At 54.4% G+C, this 20,101-nt stretch overlaps 1 protein-coding gene across 4 annotated transcripts in view; it reads left to right on the top strand.

The window, feature by feature from the left end:
- The window catches only part of TRPC4 (transient receptor potential cation channel subfamily C member 4), a 108,463-nt gene that overhangs the window by 51,295 nt on the left and 37,067 nt on the right, over positions 1-20,101 (top strand). For 2 of the 4 annotated variants that reach the window (XM_045839125.1, XM_045839126.1), the window contains exon 4: positions 16,508-16,844. The exons of 1 other annotated variant lie outside the window; for it this stretch is intronic. In XM_045839125.1, coding sequence (XP_045695081.1) covers positions 16,508-16,844 — 337 coding nt within the window. Of the gene's footprint in view, positions 1-16,507; positions 16,845-20,101 lie in introns of those variants that run through there. One more of the 4 variants, XM_045839128.1, reaches the window with a different exon arrangement.

The raw sequence follows: 20,101 nt of genomic DNA, 5'->3' as shown, positions 1-20,101 counted from the left end.
ATGAGACCTCCAACTTTGTTCTCCTTTCTGAAGATCGCTGTGGCTTTTTGGGATCTTCTGTGGTTTCAGGTAAATTTGCCCACCACCCCCCATCATCACATGGGTGACCCCCTCTCCCCTTCTCTCGGTGACCTCCACGCTGTGGCCTGTGTCTGTGAGTTGCAGTTTTATACCCCACATGTGGGTGGAACCAGGAGGTTCTTAACTTGTGCTGACTGACTGACTGGGATCCTCCCAGCACTTCTTGTACTTTACTCTGTTCTTCAAAAGAAAAGAGCAGCTGTTTTTATAATCTTCATTTTTAAGGACAGGTCTTTCCGAGTCTGGAGACTATACCCTTCATATCATACCACATGATTTTCTAGGTGAAACAGAAAATTCCTATATTCACTGGCTACTGTTCAACCTCAGGCAAAGAGAGTCACCTTGTCAGTGTCCTTGTGGTGTGTACATTGGTGCAGGCGGTACGCATGGCAGCCTGCAAATGACGTGCCTGACCACTTCGGGGACATCGGGTGCCCCGCTCGGCTCTGGCCGGGATCCCAGGACAGAGGTGGACGGTCTGGAAGTTCCATGAGAACAAGCACTTCCAGGTTGGACCGGGGGATACCTGCCAGTCCTCGGCACACCGAGAAGTGTTTTAGGGGAGGAGAGAGAAGAATCACTCTTTTGCTTTTGTCCGTGTATTTCTGCAAGCACCCACATATGTACTCACTCATTAAACACACGGCATTTGCTCCCCCTGCGTGCCAGGCAGCGAGAGGCCCCGGGGGTCAGCGGAGGGGAGGGTGAGGGTCGTTCCTGCCCGTGCGTGTCGGCGTCGGGGGGGAGAGGGTGATGTCAAAAGTCCGCACTCGCATTGCATTAGCGCCGCCTGGGGCAAGGGCAGTGAAGGCGAGTGTGGCCCGCGACCCCGCGAGCCCGTCCGGATGTTCCGGGCAGAAGACGGGAGAGCGGGCTGTGAAGGGGGGCGCCGAGGGGCCCGGAGGGCATTTCGAAGGAGGAGGCAGCCTGCGGGCAGTTCTGGGGTGGGGGCGACCAGGGCGCCTGCGTCACCGAGGACAGGACGGCGAGCGGGGCGAGAAGCCGGAGAGCGGCGGGCGGGATCGGAGCAGCACGCCCTCACTGAGAAAGCCAGCTCCACCGCGACGTCTGCAAGGAGCTAAGAAGGGCTTACGGCGAAGGGCTGAGAACTAAAGGCTGGCGGCCACACAGTAGTCACGGGGCTGCAACGCACAGCGTAGGGGATGTGGTCAGTAGTGTCCCACCGACTGTGCGCACGGCGCCAGGTGGGCGCTGGAAATACCGAGGGGTCCCTTCGTCACGTGTGTCCCTGTCTAACCGCCGTGCTGTGCCCCCGAAACCAGCGCAAAGTCATACTGAACGGCAACGGCAGCTGAAAAATAAAATTTGAAAATGAAGAAAATAAAACACAGTCCGAATAAAAGGCCAAAAGCAGGAGACTGCCAGGACTGAACACGTGGTTTGAGAAGATCTCTCTAGGCGCCGCGGTTGGAGGCGGGAAAGTAACCGGCGCGTTTCGGGTGAGGAAGGAGAGCACCTCGGGCTGGGGTGGTGGCGGCCACCGAGAGTGAGAAGGAGAAGACGCAGGAAAACCCTGCCCCTCGGGGAGCGGGAACCCTGCCGTGGAAGAGGTGAGACGGAAGCGAGGAATGCGCCGGTTCTTCCCGCACGTGGCCGCTGCGTGGAGGGTGCATTTCTCTCCCCACCTGAGAGCAGCTCTTCCTCGAAGACAAAATTGCCCCATAACCCTCAGATCAGTAAGGGGTTCCTCTACCTGACCCCCGAGAACTTATGCTCTGTCTGGGAAGTTCGAGAAAAGCAAAACTACAAAACAAACCACCCAAATACATGTGTTTTTTTTTTTTTTTCTGTCTGGCTTCTCTTTTCCCCCAAACCACTGCGTCTCACCCCCCATAAAGTTACTCTTCTTCCTCAGTCCTTGGAGCCTGAGACATTCTTCCAACTTCCTTTAGGAAACACCCAGGAAGTCTTGGAGGACACGCACGCCGTGTGAACACTCGTGTCTTTCCGGAGGGCCGGTTTGCTCCTGCGGGACTGTTAGTGTGCAGACGGCGAGAAGCAGGGTCTCGCGATCTCAGGGACGCGTGAAATCAGGAGGAGGGAAGGGAGAACCCTTCGGCCCTCAAAGCCAGGACTGGGGACCGAATGCTTAGCTTTTAGCGCTTCCGAACTTTAGAGCTTGGTTCAACTAGCGTTCCCGAGTTCATGTCTTTCCTTGTCTGCATGGGAGCCCTCAAGGCGGTACGAACTGGTGCTGGTGCCCGTGCCGGCACCAGGACTGGTCGGGGCTGAGCGGGACCACAGCCGGACACTCGGACTTCACTCGGGCGGGGGCTGGCTTCAGGCCTGAGCCCCCAGCTGTCACCCCGCTGACCCGCTCCGCACCGCAGCTGATGGGACCCTAACTGCGCCCCTGCTGTCGGCCAGTTTTGCCGTCCTGGAAAACCCATCCGGCCCCCGGGGGCCGCGGCTTCCTGGCTGGGAAGCGAGGAGGGGAGGCCGGACGGTCTTGGGAGCACTCCCCTACCCCCCACCCCAATTTCTGGGCGAGACAGATCTTGGCGCGTCCGACGCAGCGCCAGGTCCAGGTGTGAGCGTGGGCGTGTTTTTTCAGCTCAGGGTTGTCGGTCATGTGCGTCGCAGATGTTAGAGGAAAACGTCATTTCTTTCTTTCCCCCTGGAGGAATAAAAGCAGGTGAACGACAACCCCGGCACCTGGCGTTCTCAGGCCCTGAGCATCTGGGCGGTTTGCTGGCTCGCAGGCCACACCCTTCAGCCTCCTCCCCTCACTCCGGCCCCGCGTCTCCCCTCACCCCCCCGCCCCCCCACGGCCGCTCGGGTCCCCAAGTCTCCCTGCGGCAGGCCCTCTGTCCGGGTGCGACCCACGGAGGGGGTGCCCCCGCGTCCAAGCCCAGCAGCACCCCCACCCACGCTCTTGAAGGGAACCTTGGCAAGGAGGCGAGGAATCCGATTTCCTGTGCGAAGTATCACGTGCAAAGATGTCACGACTGATGGGCTCAACCACCGGTGTGAGTCCATCCACACCTAAAAGTAGGAGCTGCTGACCCCAGAGCACTGCTTCCGGGTCGGGTCACAGGAAACACGCACGGGAGCAGGTTTCATTGTCTGGACGGGGACACCTGCCTCCAAGGCGCACCCTCGAACGGAGACGGTGTGACCGGACCTGCCGTTCTGAACTCTGTCGCACCCCCCCCAGTCAGCTCTCACAATGACCTTTATAAGGAGGGGACGCATGGGGGTGAGGGGACGCAGAGCCCCGCACTGAGTGGCCCTAGGGGGAAGGAGCGGAGGAAGATGCGTGGAAATCCTTAAACGTGCTGGCCTGTCCGCTTGTCACCAGTTACAGACAAGGGCGGACAGGGAGGTGGGTGCAGCCACCTCTTTCTGGAACAGACAGGTGACTTAACAGCCACTGAAACAACAAAATTACTGTCCTCCACAGTCAGCGCGCAGTGACCCTCTCAGAGATCTCAGAAGGCATCTCTGAGTCTGTAATCTGGAAAACTCGCGAGCTGTGTCGTCAGCGGCAGCCGCCGGCCGCGTGGGGCCGCTGAAACGCCGGGGCCCAAACTGCGGTGTCCAATGCCCGCCCCCTCTCCGAGGCTTGGCACAAACAAAAAAGATGAGAAGCGTGTCGCCAGTAAATTTTAAATCACGTGCATCTCAAAGTTAGATGCCCGAGTCCTTTGATTGAATGACATCTATGAAAATTAATTTCGCCGGTTTGGCCCCTTTTTAATATTAAATGACAAGAACGGCGCCCATCGTGTTGGTCGGGGAAAGTGGCTGTCTGTAAACAAGGTAAATGCCAAAAGCAGTGAGCCACATGTTTCAGGTGGGACCTGTGTGAAGAAGCACAGGGAAGCCCTGGCTGGCGTAGCTCAGTGGATGGAGCGCGGGCTGCGAACCAAAGCATCGCAGGTTCAATTCCCAGTCAGGGCACATGCCTGGGTTGCAGGCCATGGCCCCCAGCAACCGCACATTGATGTTTCTCTCTCTCTCTCTTTCTCCCTCCCTTCCTTCTCTAAAAAATAAATAAATACAATCTTAAAAAAAAAAAAGAAACACAGGAAGTTACTCCGGGTGAATCTCTTGACAAAACACCAGTTTCTTTCTGAAGCATGCATGTTGCAGCGCGCAGGGAGACGCCCGTCTGGGCCGGCGGGGAAAAGAACAGAAGTGCCCTTTGAGTTTGTCGACTCTGGAGTGATCTGCTTCTGCCGGTCTGCACACCCCTTCGGGGGGAAAAGGTGAAAATGTTACAGAGTGTAGTCATGTTTAAGCTGGAACCAGGGATCCGTCATTCCCGCAACTAATTAGCGAATTTGCATTGAGTCAAGTTACGATCTGATTGTCACCGCAGCGTGGGGGCTGGGCTGGAGCCTTTCGGAGTGCTGTGCCCCCCCCCCCAACCACGCTCCTAGGAGACGCTGCTAAGTTCTCTCCCTTGCAATGCCTGGTACTGCGACCAGCCATTCAACACGCCGTGACAATAATCGATGTCACGTATCCGCTCTGCTTGAAAATTTGCACAACACGACAGAAGAAGGTTTCGCAACTGGACGGCAGGAGTCGAACTTCCAGTGAGAAGCACGCAGCCTTTAACCACAGATGCCGCTTCGTCTCCGTCGATTGCCTGTGACGTCGTTCCAGAACGCTGACGTGAGGGTTCATTTATTCCCAAGAGTCCGCTGTAGGGGCATTTTGTGAGCAGAGTTTTTAAATAAAGCCTCAGTTCGGTGGAGTGTAAAATCTGTCCTCTCTCGGTGCGGGAACGGACAGCCAGCTACTTGCGTGCCTGAGGGCCTGCGCAAACCCTGCAAGTCCCTTCTCACTCCATTACCCCGACGCCAAAGTCTCAGTCTGTCTCTCTTCAAAACTCCTTTGCCTTTCCCTTTGCTTTCCCCCTGCTGTGCACTGGACATTTTGCCCCTCCCCGCCCGGCAGCCCCCACCGGGAACCCCAGGGTGATGCCGCTGGTGGCGGGGCCTCTGGGGGGCGCGAGGACAGGAGGCTGGAGCCCTCAGGCGGGGGATCGGTGCCCCGGGGAGAAGAGACCCCTTCTGCCCTGCGAGGATTCGGGGAAGAGACGTCCGTCTGAGCCAGAGACCGGGGCCTCGGGCCTGCGGGCGCCTTCACCGCGGACTCGGCAGCCTCCGGAACCGTGAGGAATGAGTGCCCGTTGTTTGTGATCCACGCCGCCCCTGGCCTTCGGTCACCGCAGCCGGTGCGTAAGGCGTTTCCTCGCTGATGGAAGACTCTGTCACTTACACTTGAAGCCGATACAATTTTATTAAGCAATGAACACAGTGAATTCAAGGACAATTTAAAAAAGAATCCATAACTAATGAACTCCAGAGCCAGATACCCCTGTCATACAAACGTTTACCTTGCAGATGAGAGAAGTTCAAGACCCCCGAGGAAGGTGAGCCGTGGCTGATACGGATGGGGGTAGTGAGAGGGACGAACACTTCAGTAGCATATTCAGGTGGGACTCAGTCATCTCATAGTTCCGGTTCTAAACCGTGTCTGTCTCTCTGATGTAAAAAGAGTAATTACCACGCCAAAGTCATAAAATTAGTTTTACCGCAGTTAAGAAACAGAAGTGAAGATATTTGGGAACTACATTTTCTTGGGAGTGAGAGTAGTAACATGTCCTCTCAAAATCTGAAAAGCAAATAAACAGCTTCTTTCAAAACTAAAACCAGTTACCAAATGAAAATGTTTGTGCATTATTTACTTACTTTATCGTTTGCGCTCTGCCCTTTAAAACACATCGTAATCAGTACTCAGCTTGTTGTTACCCCTAGTCGTATATGTATGTTAATACAGGGATTAGTGTTTCATCTCAATATTTACACAAACCAGGAAAGTAGAGTCTAATAACCCAACAAGAGTAAGAAATCAGTGTTAATTTGCAGCAAAATTAAATAGTCTTTTAGCACACACACTGGGCACGCTTATTTGCTGAGAAAATCAGTTTCTTCCTCGTCCTTAGGACGGAGTGGGGAAGCCGCAAGGCATCCGTGACTCCTTCCGTGAGCACCTCTCACTGTTTGCGTGTCTTTCTTCAGTTTTCGGCCGTCTGCTCAGACCCGGCCCGCTCTTCCCGCTGTGCGCAGCAGCGCCACAGGCGTGCAGAAACGGGCCCGGTTTTAAAGGTGGTGGATGAAGTGTGCGTTTCTGATGTTGCCGTTCCCATCTTCTGTGTTCATTCTAAAAACGCTTTCAAGAATCGTCTTTGTACCGGCAACTGTGCAAGGCACTGTGCAGGCAGAGATAAACAGTAGCGACTGGGAGGTATAAATTTCTGTGTTCCTCCAAAAGTACGGGGGTAGAGATCAATCCATCCGCAGAGAGGTGTTTCTCCTCATCGATGCGGATCTGAGTGTATCTAGAGAGGAGCGACCACGGTGAGGGTGAGAGGCACTTCTTTCTCGTCGGGACACCGGTGGGAGGCGAAGGTGGCAGGCCTGGTGACTGGGGAGGTGTGGCCAGGAGGGTGCCGCGCCGCGTGGGTTCAGGGCCGCTGGTGCTTGGAATGTGTGCTCGGAGGGAGAGGAGATAAGGTTGCATTTTCTAGTCTCTGCACGTGCAAAGTTTGGCCTTCCTCAGTTAATGAGGAGTCCTGCAGCAGTGATTACTGATTAGTTATAATGTTATTTTAAATATCAATTCTGGACTCTTACCAGACGAGAGTACCTGTACTTCCTGCTTGTCTGACATCTCCCCCCTGGAGCCGACAGATCCTTGGGGTGTTCTGTGTTCTCTTCCCATCCGGGCGTCTGGGCGGCATCTGGTCGGCGACGTTTATACCGGAATGTGCTCTCGCCTCTTCGACGATGTTCCAGAATGACGTTCCAGATCCTCAGCTCAGGATTCTCAGGCTCTAGACACTTAGGTGTTGAGGTCAAGGTTGCAGAAGAGACCCACCGTGTTCCCCCACCCGGTGCTTTCTGCCCCCGCAGCGTCCTGGGGCGGGTCATCACCTCTCGGACGTGGCTGCAGTTGGGGGAGGACGTTCCGTGCTCGACGGAGACCCGTGACTTGTACAGACGTGACGCAGATGATTGTGGTGAAAATGAAATCGAGAGAAGATATCAATCCCAAGGAATGTTAATATAAAAGCTTCCCCAACCCTTCGCCAGACCAGCTATTTTCACAATGGTGAGGAGGGAGAGGTTACCTGGTTGCCACTTGTGTAGAGAAGGAAGAAGAAGTTTCTTTGCCACCGTTTGGACCGTTCGCTTTTTAATGTTCGGCTACCTTAATACATGAAATGAGGTACTGGAAATCAGGAGTTCTGGTTAACCTTACTGTTACTGAATTCTGAGAATACAGATGAAAGAAAATACCCCCTTCTCGAACTCCTGCTGGGACGGCTGAGTTACTTTGGGGTTGGGGAGCCAGGTACCTGCAGCGGTGCCCGCAGTATTATGGTCTGGCTGAACTTAGTAACAGAAGAAAGTTCAAACTGTCTTCAGCTTTCAACACTGTTTTGGGTAAAGTAAAATTATCCTGACTGAAATATAAGTAAATATTTTGACTATGTTTCTCATATGGATGATGTACCAAAAACTGCATTGTGAATGTTTGGAGGCGGTTAAATAGTTACTCAGAGCTGGCCACAATATGTCCAGATGAGGCGAAGCAGACAGGTTCTGTTTGCCCTCAAACGGACTTTCCGCTGTGAGAGGAGAATTTAGCAAGAACTTCTGGAGCCGTTGTCAACATCCTCGTGACTTTCATTCGTTTCCACTGAAAGTCTGGGCACTAAAGAAAGGCGTTCTGTGCAATTACCACGATCTCTGTTATGCTGAGACGGTGGCTTTGTCTACTGTCAAGTACAGAAACCTCCTGTCCAAACCCCAAAATGGAATGCCCGCGGTGGGGCAGCGAGCGCACCTGCTTGGCAGGCTGAGGACTGGCTGACAGTTTGCCCTTCCCGCTCTCCAGCGGCACAGGTTGGGAGCCGCAGCCCAAAGGCCAGGCCGTGGGAGGCACCCACGGGGAACGACCTGTGGTGACCACCGGCCGGCAGTGACCGCAGAACGCTGTGGATGGCTCGTCAACACGCAAGAAAAACATACATAGAGACAACCGAGTCCTGTGGGGAAGTAGGAACGGAGTGGCCGCTCTCTCTGGTGGGGGAAGCGCCGTTCCCCCTCCGGAGAGGCTTTTTACTGGGTTCATTTGCATAAGAATTCAGGTAAAGCTCATCACTCACTGCCAGGAAGTAAGGATCAAACAATAGGTAACAAGGAAGTCTGAGGGCCTATTGTGAGTCAGGGTCAAAGAGTTGTAAAAAACTTTAAGGAACAAACTTACTTCGTTCCTGGACCCTTCTCATTCAACTGAGAGCATTCTAAACAAAGCTGGTTTCACAGGATCTTACATATTCTTTCTTAGGCCTGATCACCCGGGGAACCTGCCCTTTCCAGCACAGAGCTGCACCACCCTGTCATTGTTTCAGGCTTAGGTGGAGCAAGGGAAGTAAGGCAGCCAAGAGATTAGGAGAGTTTCTCGCAGACAATGAGGACTCAAGCTATGTCAAAGCCGAGGGGTGAGGGTCCATCACCCCCTTTTGCTGTAGCCCCCAAAGTCCTTCCTTGGGGGCCTCCCACGTGATCGTGCCTGTCTTAGGTCGTTCCCCCCTTGGGGAATCTTACCCGTCATCGGCTAACCGACCAAGCACTGGGGTCCAGGCAGGGTGAAGTAAAAGGAGCAGAAGCAGTGCTCCTGCCAGGGAGATAAGCCTGTCTCCTTGGGGGCTTACGGTCCAAGGTCTCTCCCTCAGCCTTAGCCTTGGCGGGGGTTACAGCTTCTGAAACCAGGACCAGGGTGACCCAGGTCCTTCACCTCTGGCCCCAAACCTCATCATTCGCCGACTCTCATCGTGTCTTCATTTCTCAAACGCACGAGAAAGAGCACGGGGGTCCAGTTCTCTGTGACTTCGTGTGAATCATTTCAGTCTCACGACCGGCCATTCCCAGGGAAAGGCAAGCGGCTCCCGTCTCGGTTCTGCCGCGGAGGAAGCAGGCCTGCGGCTTCGACCCCAGGGGAGCCGGCGGCCTGCGGTGCTGGTTTCTGTCCCTGGGACCGCCCGGGTCACGCTTTGGTGGAGTGGGGTGGGCGCGGGGAGGGGCGGGGGCGAGAATGGTTACTGGTGCTGGCCTGGAAAACTAACAGAAGTTGAACTCTTTCAGAATGTTCGAACGCCAGGCTTATTATAGAATTTGCCTTGGGCTTTGTAATCAGATGATAAATGCATAGCGATGTCCTGAACATTATGTTCACATCTTCTGATATTTAAAGATAACTAATGAAAAAACTTCCGAGACAATCCCTAATCTCCAAACAGATTGTATTACAGAAATTTATAAGTTGATAAAACGCAGCTTGGGTATCTGGGAACAGAGCGATACTCAGGATCGAGAACTCAAGCCAAACCACGCGAGCCGCCTCAGCCACCCGCCGGTGGGTCTGCTGTGCCCCGCCTGTTCCCAGCAGTGCAGAGAACAGACTCTGGGTCTGCGTTTAAACCCTTTCAGTTCGATACGAGCAGTGAATAATACCGATCCTCCGTGCAGAGACTAACAGGGATTTTTAAAAAGACGAATATTGCCCTGGCTGGTGTAGCTCAGTGGATTGAGTGCGGGCTGCGAACCAAAGTGTCGCAGGTTCGATTCCCAGTCAGGGCACATGCCTGGGTTGCAGGCCACGGCCCCCAGCAACCGCACATTGATGTTTCTCTCTCTCTCTGTCTATCTCCCTCCCTTCCCCCTCTAAAAATAAATAAATAAATAAATAAATAAAAAAGACGAGTGTTGTATATGTATGTGCTTTAGCATCGGCGTTTCCTTGGGCAAGTCCCACACTGGGGTTTCCTTCCCAGTTTTGGACGTCACCGGTAGTTTCATCAAGGAAACGAGTTCCTTGAGGTCGATTTGTCATTCTTACATTTTCCATCAGACTCGTACGTCTCTGATGCACGAAGGCACGAGCTAGAGGGGAGAATGTCTTTGTCCTCTTCCTGTAAAGCCGTCCTGCGAGGACTAGGGAGTGCTCCACGCCGCACCGGTCACTTCTCGCGCCACCCTTTCATGGGTTCCAGCAGGACTGGACTGCATGTCTCTGAGCTGCTCTTCCTTGGCCACCCCTTGAGACACTCTCCTCCGTGCTCCTTGTACAAAGATGTATTTCCGAGACCAACTTGTTTTTAATCGTTTCCGAGCACCGATGGCTAGTCTGGGCCGAGACGGCTTTCTCCACCTGCACTCAGATGGCACAGCGGGGATCCAGAGACCAGCTGGGCTGTTTCACGTGACGCTAAGACAGCGATGGTCAGCCCGCAAGAATCTTTAGGACATGCAGCTCCTGAGTATTTAGTCAGGGGCCCTGACCTCGTCCCCTCAGACTGTCAAAATTAAAAAACGACACCAGCCAACAGAACAATTGCCATGCAGTGTGAATGAATATAAATTATACCTATTTTTTGTCAGATCAGCAAAAAATATGTTTTTGTCCTGCCACAGAATTTAATAATTAGTGTATGTGCCATGAGATGGAAGAGGCGGAAAATCGCTGCGTTAGGAAGAAACAGAAGCAGCTAATTTTGTGGTTTCTGGAAATAAGGACCAGAGTGTAACGTGTCCTCATTGCTGATGTTAACGACTTCAACAGGGTCTTTTCTGTGGAACTTACAGGAATGATTAGTTCCTGCTTACACGGGCCCCTCGCCTTGAGAATGTCCAAGGGTTAATCCGACTGTGTGCACACGCCCGTGTTGGGCCCCGGTGAAGGCCGACAGGCCCTTGTACAATAGCCCACTGTATCGTGTAAAAGAACCAGAGGCCCTGGGCATGCCCGGGAGCGTCAGAGGCCGAGTCGGAGGACCAGGGGGGATGGATTCCCTGCGAGAAATAGGCAGTGGGTGATTACAGGCGGAGCTGTCAGCAGATGCAAACTGACAGCCGTGGGAAAGGCCCAGCTGCGGTCAGAGCGTCCCCTGGAAAGTGTGGGGACCTGAAGGACAGCTCTGCCCCGGCTGGGAAAGGAGGGACCTGGGGAGGGGCCTCGGGGCCTTGGAGGTCTCGCCCGCCACCTGGGCCTTTCTTTGCCTGGGGACTGTGAAACAGCGGCGCGGACTTTCAGAGTGCAGACAGACAGAGACGCCGTTAGATTTGCGTCCGGCGAGGCCCGGCCCCTCAGCCTGCGGTGCTCGGGCCGGGCGGGGAGCCAGGCTCGGAGGCGGACGGCGCGGGCAGAGCGCAGAGCGCAGCCCTGCCCTGATTTCCTCCGACGGGAGGGCGCCCTCTCCGGCCCAGCCCACCCGAGGGGGTGTGGCCACGAAATAGAGGAGCCGGGGGCCAGGGGGCCCACGTGATGACGTGGGAAGGAACAGGTCGAGGCACATAAATCGTCCTGAACGTGTGTAAGGTCCCGGCAAGTTCTGGACGTGGTGAAGCAGCTGGATTGAGGCACCGGGGGCGTACTGCGCACCGGATGCATGCGCAGTGGGGGCGTGGGTAACCTCCCGCCACGCCCGGTAGGTGCACACACCCCCCCGCCACGGCTCCCTCGGCCCCTGCGGTGGTGACCCCCTCCCTTCGCACAGCCGCCCTCCCCGGGCCCAGGGGCTCTGCCCAAGGCCGCCGCGCGCCGCTGCGCAGGGTCCGGGGTTCGTGTAAATGCAGTCACCCAGCAGGTGCTCTTCCTCCCGGGCCTGCTTCGCTCCCAATCCCTTCGCGATCCCGCCGTGCGTGCCTGCCAGCCATCCCCCCCTCCTTGCCGCCGAGCAGTCTCCCGCAGTGTGAACAGACCGCGGTTGGTGCATCTGCTCGCTGGTCGGTGGGCATCTGAGTTGTCCTTGTTTTCGGCTGTCGCCTCCAACCTGTGATGGCCTTCACGTGCAAGTCTTGGAAGAGACATACACCTTCTTTTCTTTTTCTCTGTTATTACTTATTAATTACTGTATTATTTTCCATGCAAATAACTGTAAGTGCCTGGGACCAAATGAGTCCATTTTATGGTTAAGTATAGGTTTAATTAAAAAAAAAACAAACCCTGAAAATTATTTACAAAGAGATGGGCCATTTACATCTTGATGGGCGATGGATGAGAGCTGAGTTTCCCTAAATTCCCACCAACACGTGTCACGGTCAGCTCATCCCAGCGGTGCTCATGCGTGTGTGGTGGCATCTGCTCGTGGCTTCCACCTGCACGTCCCCAGGGACAGGGGACACTGAGCATCTTTCACGCGCTCGGTCAGTGCGGGCACCTGTTCAACCCTCGAGTCCACTTCTAAAACTTTGAGGTGTTTTCTTGTTCTGGTGTTTGGACAGCTGACGTACACATGGTCAGAGAGAATTAGGGTTAAACAACATTGTTTTTCGGATGCCAGGGACTCGAGTTATTTGTATCTGTGCGGCTTTCAAGTGATCGTTTTCTGGTAGAAAAAAACATCGGCTGAGAATGTAAGCCCAGGAGCGTGGCCAAACCAGGCAGATCTCTGGGTAGTCGCGGTTCCTCTTCCGTTGGAGCTTCCTGTCACCTGCCCCAGGTGTGCCTCCTCAGGTCGGCACCTGCGTCTCCCCCGCCCCGCGCCCTTAGAGTGCTCCCGCCGGGGTATAGCCCGCAGCCCCATCAAGGTCCCACACCTCTCATTTTCCCCAGCCCCCCGAACTTCATTCTTCAAATTCCATCTCGTGAAAGCTGTGGTTTAACTAGGTACCAAGTGTGTAGATTCTTAACGCCTTGCTTGCCTCAGCAGCTGAATAATTTATGTCGGTTAAAGTATGCCCTTTTCCAGAGAGCCCTTAGGAAAAAGATTTAATCACAGTAGCAGACTGGTATGGGAGAAGGTTTTATGTGTAGGGCCTTCTTTCCTCAGGAAATCTTAAACGTGCCTCATTTATCATCAGACCTCATGAGAAAATAAGGAAATTTAAAAAAATAGAGTAGAGGGAGGGAGGGACATTAAACGTGGCGTGGAAGGCAGGGCTTCAGAAAATTGTTTGTGGACTTGAAATACGTTTGATGCGTTGGGAATAGCAATGTTTGTGAAAACCGCGGAACCCAAACCTGTACCCTGGGGCGCTACGGGAACACGAGTGATTGTCCGTGCCGTGGATTGAATTATGTGCCCCAAAACGAATCCTTCAGCTCCTGACCCCAGAAACTCAGGATTCCACCACGTTTGGAAACAGGGTCATGGGTCGCAGAGATAAAAGTCGTTCGGATGAGGTCACCCTGGGGCGCCGGGACAGGCTCATGACCCAGTGTGGCCGGCGTCCTTGCCAGACCGGAGAAGGTCGTGCGAGGGCAGCCGCGTGGGGGGAGGGCGCGTGGCAGCAGAGACGGAGATGAACTGACGCAGCTGCGAGCCAGGGGCCTCCGGCCAGAGGTTGGCGCGGGGTGGGGGGGCTGTATGCAGGGTCTGGGGGGAGCGCGACGCTGCCCGCTCCTGGATTTTGGACTCGAAGTCCCCACAACGGTGAGGTGATAAAGAGGCACTGAACCCCTGCTGTTTCCCGCCGCCCAGGTCGCGGCACTCAGTATGGAGGCCCTCGGACACCAGCACAATGAGCAACCATCTTTCCGTGAACCCTCGGGGGCCAGAGGGCGGCGCGGCTCATGCACCAAACCCTCCGCGCTCGCAGGACAGCAGCCCCGGGGCCGGGGCACCCACGGCGCGCTCCAGCTCGCACTCCGCCGCCCCGGGCTGCGGGCTCGCCCCTCTGGGGAGCCCCCTCTGGGGAGCCCCCACTGGCGCTGCAGGGCCGGTCTCTCCCACGCAGGCCCCTGGTGCCCCTGGTGCGCGTTCCTCGTTTTTAAGGCATTCTCCGCACAGGCTTCGTGACCTGGCCTTCCACTCCGAGATGCATGTTAATAACTCGGGGAGCCATCCTAAGGAAAGGCCCAGCAGGACGCGAACAAGCACCCACCCTGAACTCGTGGCAAGTGGAAGTCCTGCCCCTGATGAGGAGAGAGGGAGGGACACATCATCCCTCCTTCTGGAGAACGTCACGCAGGTCGTTTTTGAGAGAGAGAGAGAGGGAGAGAGGGAGAGAGAGAGAAAGAGACACACACAGAGAAAGAAAGAGATGTCCCAATATGTCAGGGCTGTGGGTTCGATCCCCGGTCAGGGCACATCCGAGTGAATGTATGCACCAATGAATGCACCAGTAAGTGAAACAATAAATCTCTGTCTGTCTCTGTCTCAAATCAATAAAAAAATTTAAAGCGAGAGAAAGAGGGAAGCCCGTTATTCGGTAATCCTTGTGAGACACGAGGCGAGGCCGATGGAGAGAAGGTCCAGCCGCGGGGACCGCTCGGTGAGTGAGGAGGGGGAAGGGACGGAAACAACGCCGCGGAACAGGCCCTTTTCGCGGGCTCGTCCTCCCTGGTTCTGCTCCCCCCTCCCCCCCGGGCCGGTGACAGCTCTCAGGGGGCCGGTGCAGGGGGGCCGATGCGCCCCCCGGCTCTGCCGCGGGCCGGCGTGTCCAGGGCGCCCTCTGCTGCCCGCACTGCGGGCCAGGGGCAGGGGGGGCTCGGCTCTCCCCCACACACACACGTGCTGTTTCTCACTCCGCCGCCGGCTGGTTAGTGTTGTCCCTCCCTCGTCACACAGATAAGCAACGACCGAGGATTATTTTTGAGACTCGGAGATGTGTGAGCCCAGAGTCTGAGGCGCTGCTGCGTCCAGGGACGCGGGGAGCTCGGGGAGCGTGAGAGAAGACGATCCCCCCCGCCCCCCACCCTGCGGGGGAGCTGAACTCTCCCCGCTGCGTGTGCTCTGATGCGCCGGGGGCGGACGGGACCCGTCCCGCCGGTCGGTCGCTTCTGAGTGCGACCCGGCCGGGCGCAGGAGAGACCCTGCCCGCTGGTGGCAGCTGCTGGTCCGGAAAACAATTGGACGTTCTCAGAAATAAGTGGTCTTCACACTCCGGGAGGAGCAGCCACGTCCGTCCCCCCTCGCAGGAGAAACTAGTGTTCGCTCCCGTGTGTCTCTTCGCTCTCGCCCGCGTCTTTGTCCGAGTGGAAGACGGCGCAGCAGAGCTGGGCCCCCGGAACCAGAGGCTGCGGGCGAGAGTGGGCCCCCCCTGGGGACACGCCCCTCCCGGCGCAGGAGGCCCTGGTGGCTCTTCGGGGGAACCAGCCCATGGGGCGGGGGGCAAGATCAAGACCAAACTCTCTGCAGTTCGCCATCTACCCTTCTCTGTTCCCCTACGGCCAGCAGTCCAGTGGTGGCCCCTTAAAAACCACATAACATCCTGCTTTCACGTCTGTGTTCACTCTTAAGAAGGCCTCTAGGTAGCCACCTAGAAATGGTTGGCAGCTTTTTTTCCTCTGTTTCTCCTGATAGTTTAAAATAATGCTTCTCCATAGGCGCCCGAAGAGGAACATCGGTGAGTAGATGTGGAATTTCTACCAGCTGCTGCCCTTTGTCGTTTCCAAAGAATTCGCCGCATCCATCGACTTCTTCCTTCCCACCACCTAATGTGGGCTTTGCTGGTTTGCCAAGTTCAATGGTTTAATGTATGCAATGTTGCCTTTTCACCGCCCACCTTATTTCCTTTGCCTTTGTGTTTTCCACTTCCCATCGCTGCCCACTCATCATTCCCGCTCAGTTGCCAAACCGGTTTTGAATCCAGGCCCAGAATGATTTAAGGCGTTGGAGCCTGCCCCCGCCTCACCGGCACCGCCAGATGGGATTTGTCATCTCCCTTCTGGATCGGTAGACGTCCGGAGAGTGGTTGGTGCCCTCCCTTGGTGTATGCCCTGAACGCCCGTCTGCAAACCCGAATGTGACAGACACGTCCAGGGACAGTAGTCGGGTGGTTTGATGACTGGTTAAGGAGACTCGTTGAACGTGCCGGGGCCGGGGGCCGGGGGTCAGTACAGTCTGCGGGAGACGGACTCCAAAGGGCGCCAACCAATCTCCGTGACCGACCTCCAGCTTTCCCGCCAACGTGCTCTCAGACGTGATTACATCTTCATCACTTTGGGACCTTTTAAGAAGGCTGATGACAACTGAATGAGTTCGCTCCTTATTTTATTGCCCTCCCCTCAGCTTGAAGTATTCTCTTTTGAATGCAGATTTCTTACAGAAGTCTTTGACAATTAATCCCCAGCTTTGTGACTCTGTATTGATTAAAATCAGGTTACATAATCCATAAGTATGTATAAATGGTCACGGGTGCAGTACTCTGTAATATGCTGAGAGGGAGGAGTAGTCTATGGTGTGTGTGAAGCTGCAAGTGGTTGTGCAGGTGTATGTACGGACACAGGTGTGCGCCCACACACCGTGTTCGTGCGGACAGACCTGTAGATGCCGTGTGGTGACACCCAGCGCTGACGGGTCGCGTAGTCGGATCACCGCGAGCCGCGGCCTTCCCACCCAGCACTGACGCCTGCTCTCCCTTTCCCCCCCGTCCAGTTCGTCGCCCAGCCCAACTGCCAACAGCTGCTGGCGTCCCGCTGGTACGACGAGTTCCCCGGCTGGAGGCGGAGGCACTGGGCCGTGAAGATGGTGACCTGCTTCGTCATCGGCCTGCTCTTCCCCGTCTTCTCCGTGTGCTACCTGCTCGCTCCCAAGAGCCCCCTGGGCCTGTTCATCCGAAAGCCCTTCATCAAGTTCATCTGCCACACGGCGTCCTATCTGACGTTTTTGTTTCTGCTGTTGCTGGCCTCCCAGCACATCGACAGGTCAGACTTGAACCGGCAAGGGCCGCCACCAACCGTCGTCGAGTGGATGATATTACCGTGGGTCCTGGGTAAATGTGCTCCCATAGAACATATAAGCGCGTGATACTGCCGCGAATCCGTGTTGCTCAGCAAAGAGCGCTCCTCCGCGTGCGGGGCGCGGGGTGGCTCAGGCGGCGTCCCCCACCCCCCCGCCCACCGGGGGCTCCCAGGCCTGGGCCCCGAAGCGAAATAACTGCTTCCCAGCTGGGTGGGCCTGCGCCTGCACCTGCGCCTGCCTGCGGTCTAGGCAATGGGACCTGAGGTGTGACGAGTCAGGGTTTTGACGACTTCACGGCCCGTGAACGCTTCTCTGGGCGTTTGCTTGTATGTTGATCGTTTAAAGGCGTCCAGCGTGGGCCGTGGGCTGTGTATTAGTAACCGTTCTTTTTTTTTAAATATTTAATTAATTAATTTATTTTAGGGAGGGAGAGAGAGAGAGAGAGAAACACCAATGTGCGGTTGCTGCGGGCCGTGGCCTGCAACCCAGGCATGTGCCCTGACTGGGAATCGAACCTCCGACACTTTGGTTCGCAGCCTGTGCTCAATCCACTGAGCTACGCCAGCCAGGGCAAGTAGCCGTTCTGATGGTCTCATAGGCACGCCTTCTGAAAGATGGGCAGAAACGCCTCTGCAGCATTAGTCCCGCTGGACGCCAGGTAGCGGCAAACGCTCTTTAACTTGCACCCGCTTACCTTTTGAATTACACAGTAGGCCAGGATAACAGGACACTGAACACCAGGGCACCCTTCCGTTTCAGTGTCCGCTCGCAGATGGCCGGGGAGCTGTCTTGGTCAGCGGAGAGAAAATTGGTCACTTGTAAAAAAACTGAATTGGTTAAATGTAACGTTGAAGGGGGACTGAGGAGGAGGGTGAAAGACGACGATGGGGCAGCGACGACGGGAACTTTGGCCAAACGCGCGACGGAGACAGAAGGGTGGCCGGACTGGGCGACGGGGTCCCTGAGCCTGCCTGTGTGCTCGCGCCTTCCCCCCGCCTGGCGGGGCCCGAGGTCCCTGCCTTGTGCGCGTTCAGATTCAGAGCCACGGGACTGACCGCCTTGTGGGGAAGAGTGTGGCTTAGACGTGCGTCCCCCCCCGCCCCCCCCACCCCCTCTGTTCGTCTCACTGACGAGAGTGAAGCTCAGGGCGCGGGCCTCTCCGGAAGCTTCTGGAACCCACTTAGACCTCCAGCTGGCGCCACGCCAGGAGCTTCTGCTGTGGAAGGAAATATTCTTCTTTATTCCTACCCAACGCACCGCCCCTCTCTATTCAGAGGATGGCTCCTGGACCTGTGATCCCGGGATTTATGAGGAGTGATTACTTTTATACCTCCCGTCTGTTTATCCTGAAAAAAAAAAAAAGAACTTTTATTTGTTTTATGTACCCACATTATCAGTTTTCACTCTTTCTGAGTAGGTAAGTTTTCGTTCTTTATGGCCTACCCTCTCAAATCAACCCCTTTATCTCCTTACAAGGTATGGCTTTCCCTGGGAAGTTATTTTTTATGCACTTCTCTGTGTTTCAACAAGAAGAACTTATTCGGCCTTACAGATCCAAATATCTTGGTTCTGTGTTATTTTTAATATCTTTCCTGCTGAAGTTCAACGTCTCGTTGAGTATTTACATTGAAGTCGATTGAGTTTTATATCTTTGAATCCATAACAGTTTTTATATCCTTCCGCTGTGCTGTCATCGGTAACTGGTACTCATTTCCAGCAGAACTTTTTGTTTATGTTTTTCAATTAAAAAACGTATTTCCTATTACAGTTGACACTCAATATTATTTTATATTAGTTTTAGGTGTACAGCATAGGGAATGTAGTCGATAATATTGCAAACCTTTTTGAATTATTTTTCTTTCAGACTTTCTTATACACGGTGGGGCAAAAGTAGGCTTACAGTTATGAGTACGTGAAGTACAGAGTTTATTCTTGTATTACTGTTGATTAATTATTGTGTTTTTTCTGACTTCCTTTTTTAAAAAAGATTTTATTTATTTATTTTTAGAGAGGGAAGGGAGGGAGAAAGAGAGAGAGAGAAACATCAATGTGTGGTTGCTGGGGGTCATGGCCTGCAACCCAGGCATGTGCCCTGACTGGGAATCAAACCTCCGACACTTTGGTTCGCAGCCTGCGCTCAATCCACTGAGCTATGCCAGCCAGGGTCTGACTTCCTTTTTTAAAAATTGTATTTTATTGATTATACTATTATAGTCGTCCCAATTTTTCCTCCTTTGCTCCCCTCCACCCAGCACCCCGCACTCCCTCAGGCAACCCCCCCACCACCGTTCATGTCCATGGGTCATGCGTGTAAGCTCTGTGGCTGCTCCCTTTCCTGTGCTGTGCTTACATCCCGTGGCTACCCTGTAACTACCTGTTTGTGCTTCTTACTCCCCTCCCCCTCCCTTATTTCCCGCCCCCCCCCCCCGTCTAAAACCCGCTCTGTACCCATGAGTCTCTCCGTTCTTCTTGTTTGCTTGGTTTGTGTTTTAGACTCAACAGTTGACAGGTATGTATTTATTGCCATTTTATTGTTCGTAGTTTTGATCTTCTTTTTCTTAAATAAGTCCCTTCAACCTTTCATATCATAACGGTTTGGTGATCATGAACTCCTTTAGTTTTTTCTTGTCTGGGAAGCTCTTTATCTGCCCTGTGATTCTAAACGATAGCTTTGCTGGACAGAGCAACCTTGGCTGTAGGTCCCTGCTTTTTGTGACTTTGAATATTTCTTGCCAGTCCCTTCCAGCCTGCAAAGTTTCTTTCAAGAAATCAGCTGACGGGCTTATGGGGACTCCCCCGTGGGTGACAAACTTCTTTTCTCCTGCTGCTTTTGAGATCCTCTCTCCATCTTTGACCTTTGGCACTTTCATTGTAACGTGTCCTGGTGCAGGCCTCCCCACATCCGTCCTGTTTGGGACTCTGTGTTCTCCCTGGACTCGCTGTCTACTTCCTTCACCAAATTAGGGGAGCTCTCTTTCATTATTTTTTCAACTAGATTTCTTGCTGTCTCCTCTCTCTGGCACCCCTATGATGCAAATGTTGGGACCCTTAAACTTGTCCCACAGGCTGCTTACACTGTCCTCGTTTTTTTTTTTATTCCTTTTTCTTCTTGTTGTTCTGATTGGTTGTTTTTTGCTTCCTTATGTACCAAATCATTGATTTGGTTCTCGGCTTCACCCACCGACTGTTGACTCCCTGTAAATTGTTCTTCATTTCAGTTAGCGTGTCTTTTGTTTCTGACTGGACCTTTTTTGTGCGGTGAGGCCCTCACGAAGTTCCTTGAGCAGC

Source organism: Phyllostomus hastatus, unplaced genomic scaffold, assembly GCF_019186645.2.
Source record: "Phyllostomus hastatus isolate PE091 unplaced genomic scaffold, TTU_PhHast_1.1 phas_contig_29, whole genome shotgun sequence".
In the NCBI taxonomy this organism is placed as follows: domain Eukaryota; kingdom Metazoa; phylum Chordata; class Mammalia; order Chiroptera; family Phyllostomidae; genus Phyllostomus; species Phyllostomus hastatus.
This window is presented reverse-complemented; position numbering and strand designations above follow the sequence as displayed.